This window comes from Neoarius graeffei, chromosome 25 (assembly GCF_027579695.1).
Source record: "Neoarius graeffei isolate fNeoGra1 chromosome 25, fNeoGra1.pri, whole genome shotgun sequence".
Taxonomy (NCBI): Eukaryota; Metazoa; Chordata; class Actinopteri; order Siluriformes; family Ariidae; genus Neoarius; species Neoarius graeffei.
This window is the reverse complement of record NC_083593.1, coordinates 22,683,242-22,699,137: the sequence shown is the minus strand read 5'-3', so window position 1 is coordinate 22,699,137 and position 15,896 is coordinate 22,683,242. Positions and strand designations below refer to the sequence as shown.

At 41.2% G+C, this 15,896-nt stretch overlaps 1 protein-coding gene across 2 annotated transcripts in view; it reads right to left on the bottom strand.

The window, feature by feature from the left end:
• tmem120aa (transmembrane protein 120Aa) overlaps positions 1-15,896 on the bottom strand; it is a 53,533-nt gene that overhangs the window by 23,863 nt on the left and 13,774 nt on the right. For both annotated transcript variants that reach the window (XM_060908653.1, XM_060908654.1), the window contains exons 2-4: positions 11,167-11,285; positions 10,887-11,003; positions 6,562-6,621 (exon numbers count right to left, since the gene is read on the bottom strand). In XM_060908653.1, coding sequence (XP_060764636.1) covers positions 6,562-6,621; positions 10,887-11,003; positions 11,167-11,285 — 296 coding nt within the window. The remainder of the gene's footprint in view (positions 1-6,561; positions 6,622-10,886; positions 11,004-11,166; positions 11,286-15,896) is intronic.

Below are 15,896 nucleotides of genomic sequence, written 5' to 3'. Positions count from 1 at the left end.
CATAAATATGACCAAAAACAACATCAGATTTTCACACAAGTCCTAAAAGTAGGTAAAGAGAACCCAGTTAAACAAATGAGACAAAAATATTATACTTGGTCATTTTATTTATTGAGGAAAATGATCCAATATTACATATCTGTGAGTGGCAAAAGTATGTGAACCTCTAGGATTAGCAGTTAATTTGAAGGTGAAATTAGAGTCAGGTGTTTTCAATCAATGGGATGACAATCAGGTGTGAGTGGGCACCCTGTTTAATTTAAAAAAAAAAAAACAGGGATCTATCAAAATCTGATCTTCACAACACGTTTGTGGAAGTGCATCATGGCACGAACAAAGGAGATTTCTGAGGACCTCAGAAAAAGCCTTGTTGATGCACATGAGGCTGGAAAAGGTTACAAAACCATCTCTACAGAGTTTGGACTCCACCAATCCACAGTCACAGGGATGAGAATGGGACATTTAAAAAACCTCTGAAATGCCTGGCCGGTCTAGGGGGCATCTGCCCAATTCACAATCCCCCTTTCCCACATACATAATTAATATATAAATGATTTCAAATTCAATGATGGTTTAAAACGTTTATAAACTTGTTGCAAGGATGGACGGCAATGGAGCAGACAGAGAGCCAGAAAACTTCTTCCTCCAAAAATATATTTTTTATTTTTTCTATTTTCAAAACTTTTCTTAAAATAGTGCAAATATTTACAGTGCGCCAACCAAAGGTTCAAATTGCCAAAAAGAAAACTATACAAACAAAATAAGAAAACAAAAATAAAGAGGCTTCAAGTTTGCCAGACTAAATCAAAAAAGACCCTGAACAAAACTATTAGTCAGCCAAACCCCAGTACCTTCAAACAAGACGTTCCAACCACAACTGAGGCTCTGGAGCTACTGCAGAGCTTACATAACCGCAGCCCCTCCCACAGTTGAGCCCAAATTGCAAAATTAATCAATCAACTAAATAATGACATCCTAAATACAAAATAACAATTTAAAGAAACAAAAACACAAAATATACAAACATCCAAAATAATTTTCTTTAACCAAAAACCCTTCAGTGCATAGTAAAATACATGTTTCCCCAACACCAGTAAAACACCCCCGTTAAAATAGTCCGTTCTACCAAACACCCGCGAAACCCCTCCATAACAAGCCAATGGTACAGTCCCTCGGTTTCTCACAACAAACCGGAAGTATATGGAGTTCGCGTGATGAGTTACTAAAAACTATTTTGTGTTATAAAAATGCTAGAACTAAATAAACTTGACGTTAGAAATAACTGGTTTGTATGTGTTTCCTAGACCAAAGACAATGCTTAACAGATGGGAGATGAAAATGCTTAGAAATGTGTGATGCGTTTTACATACGAGTGGAGCCAAACAAATGTTACTAGAATGCCGGTAGGCCTTTCCCTGCACTCGCAACAAATGCTGCTCTCGTTAGAAACTATGGCAAACGGTGGAGTATGAAATGCTTGAAAACCAGTAATATCCATACAGAAAACAGTAATGGAAATGAAGTGCAACTCACAGCGACAGGTCAGCCAAGATGTTTGAACGTTGCCGGCAGATTGCTGCCTATGCGCGGTGCGCCTGCGTGAGAGATGTGTGTGTGTGAAGGTGTGTGTGCGAGAGCATCACGGCTCACTCCGTGACACACTAATATATCGTGAGCGATAATGGAGGTAACCGTAACGATATATTAGATTCCTCCTGACTCTATCTTTGACAATTTAAGTAAAACGTACCTTTGTGCTTTTTTGTTTTGATGTGCTCCTGGATGTTTCTAGCTCCTCCGTTTCCATAATTGATCATATCTGAGCACAGAATACACAGAACCTTTCCCGGCACGTCCACTTTTCGGATATGTTCCGTCAGGCACGTCATCACAGTTTGTGTCCCTATCTGCATGGTAACGCTACTATCGAGCCATGCCCATCGGAAACAGTTCTTTATCCCGTTCAATTTATCGATTTCCCTGGCACGATCCTCATTTTTGCGGTCCAAAACTTTTGCCATATTGGCAAAGTAACTTTGAAAACTAACCAAAATAACGAACTTAAGAAGTGATCAAAACCGTGTACATGTAGCTTGTTTCTCCATGAATTGTAGAAGTGAGATGAAACTAGCGCCAAAACGTTGCCGGAAATCGTCGTGAGTTGTGGTTAGCATAAATATTAAAGAAAGCAATTACAATTTCCGTTATCACAGCTGCAACTAATTTTGCGATGAGCGCTGCCGAAAGATGCTGGCGGGCGGTCGGTCGGTCCTGCCTGCTTGTGCCACCACAAGCCTCGCCTCGCGCAGACCCCCCCCAAATTTTCTCAACGGATTTACACGTTTCACAAAAATGACATTTTCAGTGGGAAAAACTTGGAATTCCGAGGATCCGTGGAAAATTCTCATCCCTGACAGTCAAACAGACTGTGTACAAATGGAGGAAATTCAAGACCATTGTTACCCTCCCCAGGAATGGTTGACCAACTAATGCCGCTTTTCCACTACAAACGCGGCTGAGTCGGGCTGAGCCGTGCCGTGCTGAGTCGAGCTGAGTGGGGCTATTGGAGTTGCATTTCGACTACCACCGCGCTGAACCGTGCTGGCTGGAAGTGGGTGGACACATTGGGTGGAGTTAGCGAAAGTGGGTGGACGTCACGTGATGTCGTTAAGCGGCGCAAACAGTGACATCAGTGATCTTTTAAGCGGTAGTCTCACGACCCGGATAGTAAACAATAAACATGGAGGATATGGAGTCGTTAGTGTTGCTGGTCTTGGTGCTGTGGCTTGTTGTCACCGACAACGCCAACAGATACTGGCAAGAGCGTATAGATGAGGCGAGGCGCATAAGGCTTCAGAATTCTCGTAATTCTCCTTCTTCCGGGTTTACAGATCCCAGCGCGCTCGTGGGGCGTGTGTGGGCATGTGAGGACACTCCTCCTCACCAATCAGTGCACAGGGGAGTGTCTGCTCATGCCCCCAGCCTCACTCAGCTCGGTTTGGCTCGCTTCAGCCCCACTCCAAAACGGTGCGAGTTTTGGGTGCTAAGCAGGGCTGAAGCGAGCTGAGTCGTGCTGTTTTGAGATAGTCGAAACGCGAGCCGTGTCGGGCTGAAGTGAGCTGAAGCAAGCTGAAGTGAGCTGAAAAAGGGTAGTGGAAAAGGGCCAAAAGATCACTCCAAGAGCAAGGCGTGTAATAGTCGGCGAGGTCACAAAGGACCTCAGGGTAACTTCTAAGCAACTGAAGGCCTCTTTCACATTGGCTAATGTTAATGTTCATGAGTCCACCATCAGGAGAACACTGAATAACAATGGTGTGCATGTCAGGGTTGCAAGGAGAAAGCCACTGCTCTCCAAAAAGAACATTGCTGCTCATCTGCAGTTTGCTAAAGACCATGTGGACAAGCCAAAAGGCTATAGATAGTTTTCACTGACGTCACGGCATTCCGGGGAACGCCCCCCAGCTGCCATCTTGGAGGGCAAACAAAACGGACCATCGTCACTACCGGCTACGTTATCTCGGACGAATTTATGAAGTTGTATGATCAATGTCGGCAAAATCAAGCAAACAGAAGTATATAGATACATTAGACGACATCGGTATGCAGCCAAACTGGCCTTGATTGGGGGAATTGACCCCTACGAAGTGGACAAAGATGCATTTTCAAGTGACTATGCAGGGCTGCCAAAGCCTGAAACTGCCAAAGCCTGAAACTGACTTCATCAAACTTTAAAGGCTGTCTGATATATACAACTTTATATATTCACAGCGCGCCTTTTGGCGGATGCCGCCTGAATCACACAGATCCGGGGGTTTTTTAGGGGGGCGTTGGGAGTGTCTGATTGTAATTTCAAAGTAAATTCTGTATTAAAATTACTAAATAAGCAAATCCGTTACAGTCCATGAAACAGGAAGTATAAGGATGAGAAAAAAACAGTTTAAATCGGGAAGCTGCGCACATTTGCGCAGTCCTGCACACCGCTCGGGCTGCGCAAATGTGCGCAGCTTCCCGATTTAAACTGTTTTTTTCTCATCCTTATACTTCCTGTTTCATGGACTGTAACGGATTTGCTTATTTAGTAATTTTAATACAGAATTTACTTTGAAATTATAATCAGACACTCCAACGCCCCCCCCAAAAAAAAAAACGGATCTGCGCGATTCAGGCAGCATCCGCCAAAAGGCGCGCTGTTTGTATCCCAAACACAAATTAAATCATACAGAATAGACCTAAAATGTTTTTCAAAAATGACCCTTGCGTGAGTGAAGTGACAAGTTTCAAATAGAAACGTGACAAACGAGCGATATTAAGTGTACATTACAATGTAAACGTACACTCAGCGGTTCCAGTTAGGCATTCTCCAGAGATTGTTAACATGATGGTTTGGTTTCCAAAAACAAACTTAAACACAATTGATTGTTTATTTAAACAACTTACCACTTATAAAATGATCGGAGCAGACTTTGCTGTGTTTGGAAGGCTGATAATCCTTGCGGCTGATTCTCGCAAGCCATAGATTTCTCCTTTGTATGCTGAGTTTGTTTGCTCGCCTTCATGCTCCCGTACAGTGGGAATTCCATAAAAACGCCACTTGACTTCATCATCTGACCTATTACGACAGCCGTGAATACAACAGGTGTGCACCATTGCAGCTTTAAATAGTAGTAATGTAACTATAAATGTAAATAATATATAAATGAATGTAACTCGCGCGCTACAATGTGTGCTCAGTGACCTCCAAGATGGCCGCCACCAGGGACTCCCCGACTCTGTGACGTCATGTGAAAACTATCTATAGGAAAAATGTTTTGTGGACAGATGAGACCAAAATAGAACTTTATGGTTTAAATGAGAAGCGTTATTTTTGGAGAAAGGAAAAACACTGCATTCCAGCATAAGAACCTTATCCCATCTGTGAAACATGGTGGTGGTAGTATCATGGTTTGGGCCTGTTTTGCTGCATCTGGGCCAGGACAGCTTGCTATTATTGATGGATCAATGAATTCTGAATTATAGCAGCGAATTCTAAAGGAAAATGTCAGCACATCTGTCCGTGAACTGAATCTCAAGAGGGGGTGGGTCATGCAGCAAGACAACGACCCTAAGCATACAAGTCATTCTACCAAAGAATGGTTAAAGAATAATAAAGTTAATGATTTGGAATGGCCAAGTCAAAGTCCTGACCTTAATCCAATCAAAATGTTGTGGAAGGACCTGAAGCGAGCAGTTCATGTGAGGAAACCCACCAACATCCCAGAGTTGAAGCTGTTCTGTACGGAGGAATGGGCTAAAATTCCTCCAAGCCAGTGTGCAGGACTGATCAAGGAAGCATTTAGTTGCAGTTATTGCTGCAACTGCAACTTTGCTTTCAGTATCTGGTCACACCAGATACTGAAAGCAAAGGTTCACATACTTTTGCCACTCACAGATATGTAATATTGGATCATTTTCCTCAATAAATAAATGACCAACTATAATATTTTTGTCTCATTTGTTTAACTGGGTTCTCTTTATCTACTTTTAGGACTTGTGTGAAAATCTGGTGATGTTTTAGGTCATATTTATGCAGAAATATAGAAAATTCTAAAGGGTTCACAAACTTTCAAGCACCACTGTATACTGAATACAAATTTTGAAAAATTAGTAAAAACCAATTATGCAAAGTAGTATTTAATTAGCATTAATGATGCTGATTAGGTAAAAAAAATTTCAATCAGTACACAAGAAACAAATAAAATTATTTCTAATCCCCTCTTTGTGGTTTGTAGGCCTTTGTATGTCTAAGTAGGGCTTACTAGTGTTTATATGAAAAAATATAAATGATTATTTCAATTAATTTTCACAGCTTTCAAGGCTAACCTCAAAAAACTGTGTAATCCACATCCAATAAACAATTCCAATTAACTGAATTGAAATTGACACTCGTGTTTCTGACTTCCGGTTTTTTAAAACATCATTCTGACCACTAAGATCTTAATATTTTTCATCAAAACAATTACAGATATATTCTAAAATAGTTACTTATTTACATGAATCAGTTTGGTTTGAAAAAATAAAGTTTTTAAAGCTATGAAAACTCACTTCAAAGTCTTCTCTGAAGCAGAACATCAAAACTAGCTGACGGAAAATTTTGCTGAATATTTCATCAGAAACAGTAAGAACTAGAGAACATCCCTATAAAAGTTATCTGATTGATATTCATAAGTAATCCAGTCAGAAACTGATCAGAAGAGAGCCTGACCACTTTCCCATGACTCAAAAATCACCAGCAGTTTCCCAGACATCACGCGAGCAGAGTTTTTATTGTGTTGTACCAACTTCAACCTGCCGTTACTCCCAAAGTACTGAACGGATCTTAATGAGATAAATTTATTTGGAAAGCAGAGATAAGCTTTTTAATGATAGTATTCACAATAGAAAATATTCAAGAGTTAAGCAATAACAGATTTGGAAGCTTAGATGAGTGTCTGCATGGACAATTTTCACAGCACGGCCAGCAAGCGTCTGATGTGCCTATTACAAGTTTTGGAAGGCTGCCTAAGGCTGTTATCAGATACTTACTTGGCCTGTTTGTTAAGGAGGGTAACATTCACGTTTCCAAGCACAAGACTGAGGTATAACCTAGGAGACAGAGTGAGCAAAAGTATTGCAAGACATTAACCTCTAATGTAATCCAAAAACTATTACATCGAAATCATTTTGCAACCACCAGTTACTTTGCATCACGGGCGATTGCTCTAAGACAACAAGGGAGGCTCAGCCTCCTCTAAAAATGCCCTTATAACTTTAATGTGTGCGTGAGTTTCTCTCCCTCGTGACAGCGCGATGCAGCGCAGCCTCAGTGGGCTTCAATGGCATTGGGAGCTCTGCGCTTTTCAATCTCAAAATGCAAGACGGTTATTGGACAAATACTGCGAAAACGCCCGCCCGCGGACTCCCACGAACTCCCAGCCTCAGTGGACTTCAATGGCATTTGGGAGCTCTGCGCTTTTCAATCTCAAAACGCAAGACTCACATGGGAGGGACATGGCAGTTTCCGCGAGGAGACTGGTGATTGGTGAAAGCGGCCGGATATTTTCTTTGATTGACAGCTCGTTTCAACTATAGACAGGCAGCGGTACAGTGTTGCCAGGTTGGGGGTTTCCCGCTCAATTGAGCGGTTTTAAGTGCATATTGGCGGGTTTTGAACATATTTTGGGCTGGATAACGTCAGCAGTATCTGGCAACATCAGTTCAGTCCCATGCGGATTCGCAAGTGCTGTGGTGTATTGTAAGAGATCGGCTTACATTTCGATTTCATTCATTACATACGGTTTCTACCAGCTTTTTTAGTTTGTATATATTTTCATTGTAAATAAAGTGTAAATATAGTGTTGTCAAGTTTGCTATCTTAGTTCCAGAAATTTCGTTTATTTGAGTGACTGAACTTGAACTTGAGGGGGCTAGTCAGCTAGCAAGAAAGCTGCGCACGGATGCCAAGCATTGCTGATTTAATTTTGGCGAAGCCATTTGCCAGTCTTCCTTTCAAGGAAAAAATTAAAATTAAAGAGACCAACGCCTCAAACTGACTTGGTGAAAAAGGTAGGGAATAATACTCGTTCCTTTCAGCTCTCCTGGTACGAGAAAGTGAATTGGCTAACAGCAAGTGACCCACATCAACAACAGTAAATAGGCTACTTTAGTAATATGTCATGGATGGACCAAAAATATAGAATCTATTTAAAATGTTTATGCTGAGTATATTATATTGGAATATATATTTCTCTGGATATGAATTAAACACAGCTACAATTTGGAAAACATTTTTAAACAAAAACACAGCCAAGAACATTTCACACTACAGACCTGGATTAAAACTGAAGGGTTATCAAAATTGTCAGTAAAACATTTCTCAGTCAAAATAAGTAAAATATAGGGAAAGTGTCATTGAATGAAATGTGTGGCACCCAGCCCTACTGCTGAGGTTCCTGACAAAGAGCTGCTTTCAATAATGATCAATTTTTAAACAACATGCCACAATTTTAAAATATAAAATGTTAAAATATACCCCTCCCCCCCAACACCACCATCATGTATATTGGACAGTAGGCTAATGGGCCAAAAGAACCTGTTATTTCACAGTTTGTGACCCTGCCAACAATCAGCCAGATCAGAGGCAAGAGTATGGGCAAAATTGATGTTTTTTCTTTTAAAATCTGGAAATATCGTAACCAACCAGCCTCCCCTGTTTGAAAGACTACCAGCCGCCACTGCTTTGCATAGCTATCAATAAGCCAACAATACTGCCATGCTTCCTAGTTAATGGCTGCGTGACGGTGGCTCAAGAAATGCCCCTGCCTGTACATCGCATCACTCCTCACTCTACCGCCCTGATGGTACTGAAAAAAAATGACAGCTCTGCTTCAGCATTAGTGTTTTGGACCACAAGAGACAGCACAGCCACGGGAAGGAGACAGGCAATTGCACACAGCTGCAACGGCTTAAGCAGCACCTCTCTTCACCCTCCATGAGCAGCCAGGAGTGTATAAAAGGGTGCCACTTTACAAACAGTTCAGTTAAGCTCTGTATGCACAATGAGGTCATCATCTCTCCAGGCTTGTAGCACTCGCGTCCAACTCGTGCCCTAATTTTAAGGACTTGTGACTTGACTTGACCACCGATGACTTGGACTCGTGCATTAACTGCATTCGGACTCATAAATGGGAGACGAGGACTCTGATTTTTTTCTTTATTTTTTGTAACATGTCATAATAATTTGGCATAAGATATTTATATCTACATTAACTTTTGTACTAATTTCGTGCAAGAGTGTCACACCTGCGCACCTTGGCACGTGCATTAGATAGACTCTCAGGCATGCTCTGGACAGCCCGCGTGCTGTAAATGACTTGCACCTGAACAGGATTAAGGCACAATCAGTGCGCCTGTATAAATCAGACCCTCCAGGATTTCGCGATGTTGCGATTTGCAACTTCAACGCAAATTCAACCAATCCCTGCAAATTCAGGGCGGTGTTGCAATTATATCCAATCACCGCAACTTTCCCGCAAATTTGACCAATCATTGGCGTCATCGACAAACTACCTTCCGCCTTACTTCCGTGTATACGTTCAAGAGAAGCAGCACGTGCGAGTCAGTGTTTATATCGGCTTAAGTTCTGTTACTGAAAGTGTGTTATGTTTACAGTGAAGGACTGTGTGCACTTTACATTATTTTTTTTACTTAATACAAGAAATTAATGGATGCCAACATTTTTGCCAAAATGGTATTTTATTTTCCATTGTCTAGGCAGCTTCAGCATCATACTGTGAGATCCTGTTCAAATTGTTTTTTTTTCTTCTATGAAGCCTGAGCCATTTATTTTATTAGTTCATAATTATTGTTTAATTTAGTCTTCAGGACAGACTGCCTGCACACAGTACTAGTATTAATAGGTTTTTTTTTTCTTACATGAAAGCTGAGGCATTTATATTACATTTTAAGGTAACTTCATGTTGTCCTGTGAGGTTCTCTGCACTTTAACTTTTGAACCAACAAGTGCATTTGGATAAGTAAAGCCTATTTTTCTGCATTTTTGTAGTCCTGGTAATCTTTTATATTGGTAAAGATGTTTATAGGACCATTTCTCAGTGTCTTTGTTTTTTTAATCAATAGTTTTTCAGTAATAACTTAATATTTAACATATCACTCAATTTTAATCACAAAAAGAGAAAATCGCAACAATTTCTCGCAACTTTCACTTCCTCCCGCAATGTAATCGCAACAAAAACCTAAAAAACACCGCAACTTTCATCGCAATTTTTTGGAAAACCCCCCGCAACATCAGACATTTTAGCCCGCAACAATCATAAAAAAAGGCCCACGAAATCCTGGGGGGACTGATAAAAACTGTGAAAACGCACTTACTCTGCGAAGTATTGAGTTGTGTTGCTGACACATTACCGAGCCTTATTTCCTTGTTTGGTTTCCTGATCCCTGATTTCCTGTTTCTCGTCTTTGATTCTGCCGAGTCTACGATAGCCTGTTTGTGCCTCGCTCGACCTATTGCCCGTTTCACTGTTTTATGATTTTGCCTGCCGTTCTGGATTGTTTACCCGTCTTCACTTGTATTAATAAACACACCTTCTGCACTTACATCTGTCTCCCAACCATCTCTGACAGAATACTTCACACTCCCTGACAAAGAGAATGCACATTCACCCGTTCATATGTCATGTTCAGGAACAAATTAATGTTCCTAAACAGCACTAAAACAGCCACCATCAAATGGTGTGGTTGGAGTCTTGTTCTCGGACTTGCATCTGATCAATAGTTCAAATTCTGTAAAGCTGCTTTGCGACAATGTTTATTGTTAAAAGCGCTGTACAAATAAACTTGATTTGATTTGATTAGTGGATTTGACTCAAAGTTTTTTTAAATGACTTGGACTTGAACACTGGGGACTCGAGACTGGACTCGGACTCGAGGTTTAGTGACTCGACTACAACACTGCTACTCTCCCTCTACCTGCAGGCTATCTTGCTGCTGCCAAGGACAACGAGAGGGACATTCCCTGACCTGTGAAAGCAATCCCGGTCCGGTTCCCTCACTCCAGCCATTGTCTGGAAGAGTGTCAAGAGCTGATCCACTCGCCTCTCCACCCACCTGAAACCCGCAGCCTGGCTGGCTTGCTCCACTCCTCCATGAGTGAACACCAGATTCCTGCTGCCTTCCCGACATCACCACACCTGATCCTCTCTCTCTCATGCCCTTATTCCCTCACAAACCTCTACAGTGAAAACACCTGAATTCCTCTCTCCTGGGTCTGTGCCTTGAGTTCATCCACTATAGTTTGCTACAGGCTGGTAATGTGTACTGAAGTCATGGCAGACTCTCATTTGATTTACCCATTTTTCTTTGGAAGGAAGGCCTCCATCTCGAAAAATACATTTGGTCGTTCTTTAATTGATTCTTGGATCCCATCGATAGTTCTTATGTCCTCTGGGCCCCCTTTCTGTTTGCATCTAAAGAAACAGACAGTAATACAAATTGTTTTGTAGGTGAATTTAAAGTGCACATTACTGCAAGTAGTCTACACATGCATTTGACTAGGGTTTGACACAGCTTAAGCAAAAAAGCATTTCAAGAAACATCAGTGGGACTGGGTAATGTCAAAGCAAATCATACTCTTCAAGTGAAGCTGCAAGCTCTTTTAGCCTTTTCTTCTGTCGTGAAATGGAAGCAGAAGAGCCATTTTGTAATTTGGAAACTTCTTCCAACTTTTGTTTGTAGAGGCGATGAGTCTCCTGAAAAAGGAAGCAAAAACACATCAGATGATCAATTGTACAAAAAAACCCACAACTCAGCAAATACCATCTCATGGTAAAGAAAGTTATTTAGCTGGCTACAAGTTACATTTGTCTGGATAAAGGGAAAAATTGTTATTTATATTAATAACACCTTTGTTGGTATCAGGCTGAAGATTAAGGGTGTTTTCACACTTGGTCTCTTTCAGCCCTCAAAAAGAACTCCAAGCGATTAGCCAGCATTTTTGAGCATCTGTAAGCGCTCTAAACAAACTTAGGACCCTCTGAAACAAACTGAACTGATTCTACCTCCCGAGGTGGCCTCAGTTTGGGTTCACTTCAAGTCTGTGTTGCAGTTTGCTTAACACTCTGAACACAAAGCATTCCAGGTTCACTTCACCTTTTGCCATTGCATTTTAGCCCTCTAGGCTTGCTGTAGACAGATCAAATGCTATTGCACTGGGATGTTTGAAAAAAGAAAAAAAAAGTCTAAGAGCTCCAGAGGAACTATAGTGTGAACAGGAAGAGGACTGAGGTCCCAACAGAGCTGAAGTGGACCAGAAAGAGTTTTCAAATTGTACTCAGAATGCATGTGAGTGAATGCAAAAAAAAAAAAAAACCCCGATGGTCCACTTTTTGATCATTGATCCACTTTAAGAGGACTGAGTTTGGTTCATTTAAAAAGGACTACATGTGACCCTCCATTACAAAACCACTCAGAAATCTCAAGTCGTGATCTTGAAATAAACAGGGAGATACCGCGTGTTGGTTAAAATAGTCAAATTTTAGATTCTGGCATAATATCAGAGTATAATGTCCACACTTTCATATTTGGAAATAATTTTTCAGAAATTCACACCTTATGACCTTTAAAACATGCTTTTATTGAGATGAAAATTCAAATGTTCACAGAAATTCAAAAAGAGTGAAAAACACCCTTCAGACATTGTGCTACTGATCACATATTTCTGAGGATAAACCTTCATGTCTAGTAGATGTCACGCCCAGCTTGGTCATGCTGAGAGTGCTTACTCCACCTTTTTGATATATTAATCTTGAACTTGTTCTCTCTCCCCCTCCCGACCTTTAGGAGGAGCTGTTTGGTATCTTGTCACTTTGGCCAAACAGGCGGGACAGTTCAAATACAGCCTATGGCTGTCAGGTTGGGGGGCGTGCTTTGCTGGCATTTTGGTTTGGTTGTTGGGCTGTGTGCTGTTCAGGCTTTCACTGGGAGAAGGCCTGCCCAGCGCATGTTTTCCTTTGTTCTTTCTTATTTTCCTTCTTTTTATTATTATTATTTAATTAAAATACTGCTAAAATTGGAACAACTGTGTGGACTCCCTTTTATGTTATGGTCACTTGAGCCTAGTGGTCGTAACATATGGGGGCTCGTTCCAAATGGTTAATAGTGGAGTTTGGATTAATCACTTGGTTTGTTTAAACGAAGTGAGGTAAGCTATTATTCCATGTGGTTTGTTGGGGGGTTCGCATTGGTTGTAAAGCGATTGGTTACGTTGTGATTGATTACATTGTGATTGTTAACTCTTTTGAAGTTTTTTGCGGAAGTTGTTTGACCAACCATTTGTTTTGTTTGATTAAGAGTAGAGTTGGTAAGTGTGTTTGGGCGTGCGTTACGGGAGGGCATAGAGTGGAGTTGGCATTTTCCCCAGTTAGAACGCGTTTGCGTGGGGTTTAGGCTACTGTGTCACTGAAGTCTGGGCGAGGGCACCGCCTTGGAAAACCGGCTGAATTGACTTTGGTCGGGACAGTACGGATCCAATGGTAATGGTGAGTAAATGATCCTTGTTCTTAGACTTAGTGTGAAGACAGGTTAGTTTAGTAGGGGGATAAATGTTTAAGGGGAAACTCCGGTGTTGTCCTGTTTTCGTGAGTTGCATTACACTTTGCCCAATTATTTTGGATTTGTGGAGTAGTTTGTTACTTTTGGATACGTGGATATTTTTGGATTACTTTGTTTAGCCAGTTGCATGGTTAGATTAGTGGCACATTTTAGTGTCTATTTGTAATTGTTTGGATTTACCAGGTGCCAGTGGCAATTTGTTAATTGGTGATTTGTTTATTGTTGACGGTAAAAATGAGTACCTTGGAAGCATTTTTTGAAGCTCCCTCTGAGGCCTTGTTGGTTACCCTCACTAAGGATCAGTTGTTTAGTGTGGTTGATTATTATAAACTTGATGTAGTATTGCCAAAGGCAGCATTGAAGGATGAACTGTTGAATCTTGTTCGAATGAGATTGATTGAGAAGAATGTGTTGGGTAAACCAGCTTCATATATGCCGATGGTAACATCGTTGTCATATGAACAGCAAATTGAGCTTTTGAAATTTCAACATGAGCTAAAACTGCAGCAGATGAAATTGGATGACGAGTTAGTGCAAAGGAGGCTCGATAAAGAAATGGCTTGTAGGAGATTGGAGGTTCAGGAAAAAGAAAAACAACGTTTATTGGAACTTGAGCCGCTTAAACAATTAGAACAGGACCGTGAATTTGAGCACACTCGATTGCAGTTAACTGCTGAGGGCAGACTCGGCAGCCCGTCTACTTCGCAACCTGGTTTGGCCAGCATGATCAAGTTCCTGCCTAAATTTAATGAGCGTGATCCTGATGTGTTTTTCTCCTTGTCTGAGAACATTGCTACGGAACAGCAATGGAGCGATGAGGAGAAAACATTATTGTTGCAGACCTCGTTAATTGGTCGTGGCCAACAGGCATTTGTGGCTCTACCCACCGCTGATAGAAAAGTTTATCAGCGCGTTAAAGCGGCGGTGTTGAAATGTTATGAGTTAATTCCAGAGGCCTATAGACAGCGTTTTCGTTCTTGGAAAAAGTTGGATAAACAAACATATGCTGAATGGGCAAGGGATTTAACTACTTTTTTTCAGCGCTGGCTTACAGCAGAAAATGTGGAGAGTTTTGATACGTTGTGCAATCTTATGATATTGGAACAGTTTAAAAACGGTTTGCCTGATCGTATAGCCACTTATATTAACGAACATAAGGTGAAAACGCCAGCAGAGGCTGCGGTTCTTGCTGATAATTTTTCTCTCACGCACAAGATTCCATCTCGTCTGTCTAGTTTGCGTTCGTACACTCGTGGCCCTAGCGGGGTTAGAGTGGACACTTCTGTTAATTCCAACACTAATGTAATGATGCAGGGTAAGCCGCCCGGATTTAATCCTAAAAAGGATTGCAATTATTGCTTTGGTCAAAACCACTGGAAATCAAATTGTCCAGTATTATTGGGGCGTGATAAGGTGAAAAGCGAGGGAGGCAAAGTTGGCCTCTGTACCTCGTCTATTAAGCCTGCGTGTTCAAAGAGCAACTTTAAAAAGACTGCAGTGAATTTGTTGGATCGTACCCAGTGTACAGCGTCAACTGATAATGTAACTTTAAAAGGTGATACGTCTGAATTGGTGATCTCTAGTTTAGCGGATTATGCGCCGTTTGTTACGGATGGGTTTGTGTCTTTGCTTGGAGACTCCCGTCGCGTTTCAGTGAAAATTTTACGTGATACAGGCGCATCAGAAAGTTTCATTTCCCAATCTGTTTTGTCCTTCTCTTCTCAATCTGACACGGGAAATTTTGTATTGATTCGGGGAATTGGTCTACAGTCATTCCCAGTGCCTTTGCACAAAATTCAATTGTCCTCTGATTTTGTGAATGGTGAGGTAGCCATAGCTGTTCGTCCCTCGTTGCCCATTGAAGGAATTGATGTGATTATTGGGAATAATTTGGCCCGTGATTGTGTTTTTCCTGATCGGGTCTCTCCATCACCAGTGGTTGGGAATAAAGCTTCTCCACTAGATGAGTCTGATGTTTGTCAAAAACATTTTCCAGATGTTTTCACTGCTTGTGCTGTGACGCGCGCTATGGCCCGTGCGCAAGATTCTAAGCAGTTTGATGCATCTAAGAACATGTCTACTCAAATATTTGTTCCCAAATTACCAGCACCTTTGTCTCGTTCTGACATTGTGGAAACTCAAAAGAATGATGAGAGCTTACAAAAGTATTTTGATTTGTGTGAACAAAATAATGATTTGGACCACAGTTACTTTATCAATGATGGTTTATTGCTAAGAAGGTGGTCACCTACTGCAGATGCTGTTGTGAGAGAGCAGGTTTTGCAGGTGGTGATGCCTGAAAAGTTTCGTGAGGTTGCGTTAAAAACAGCTCACGGTGAAACAGCGGGTCATTTTGGGGTGAGAAAAACCTACAATCAGTTGTTACAATATTTTTATTGGCCACGGATAAAGAAAGATGTTGCACGGTTTGTTCGAGCTTGTCATGTTTGTCAGGTTGCTGGCAAACCAAGTGTCATTAAACCTGCACCTCTGAAATCTATTCCATCCGTTGGTAATCCGTTTGAATATTTGATTATTGACTGTGTAGGACCTTTGCCCAAGTCTAAGACTGGATGTATTTATTTGTTTACTATTATATGTCAGGCTACTCGCTACCCTACTGTATATGCTTTAAGGACAATTACTACAAGGTCAGTTATAAAGTGCCTGTCTCAGTTTATTTCAACATTTGGCCTCCCTAAGATCATTCAGAGTGATCAAGGTTCAAATTTTACATCAAAGACATTTGC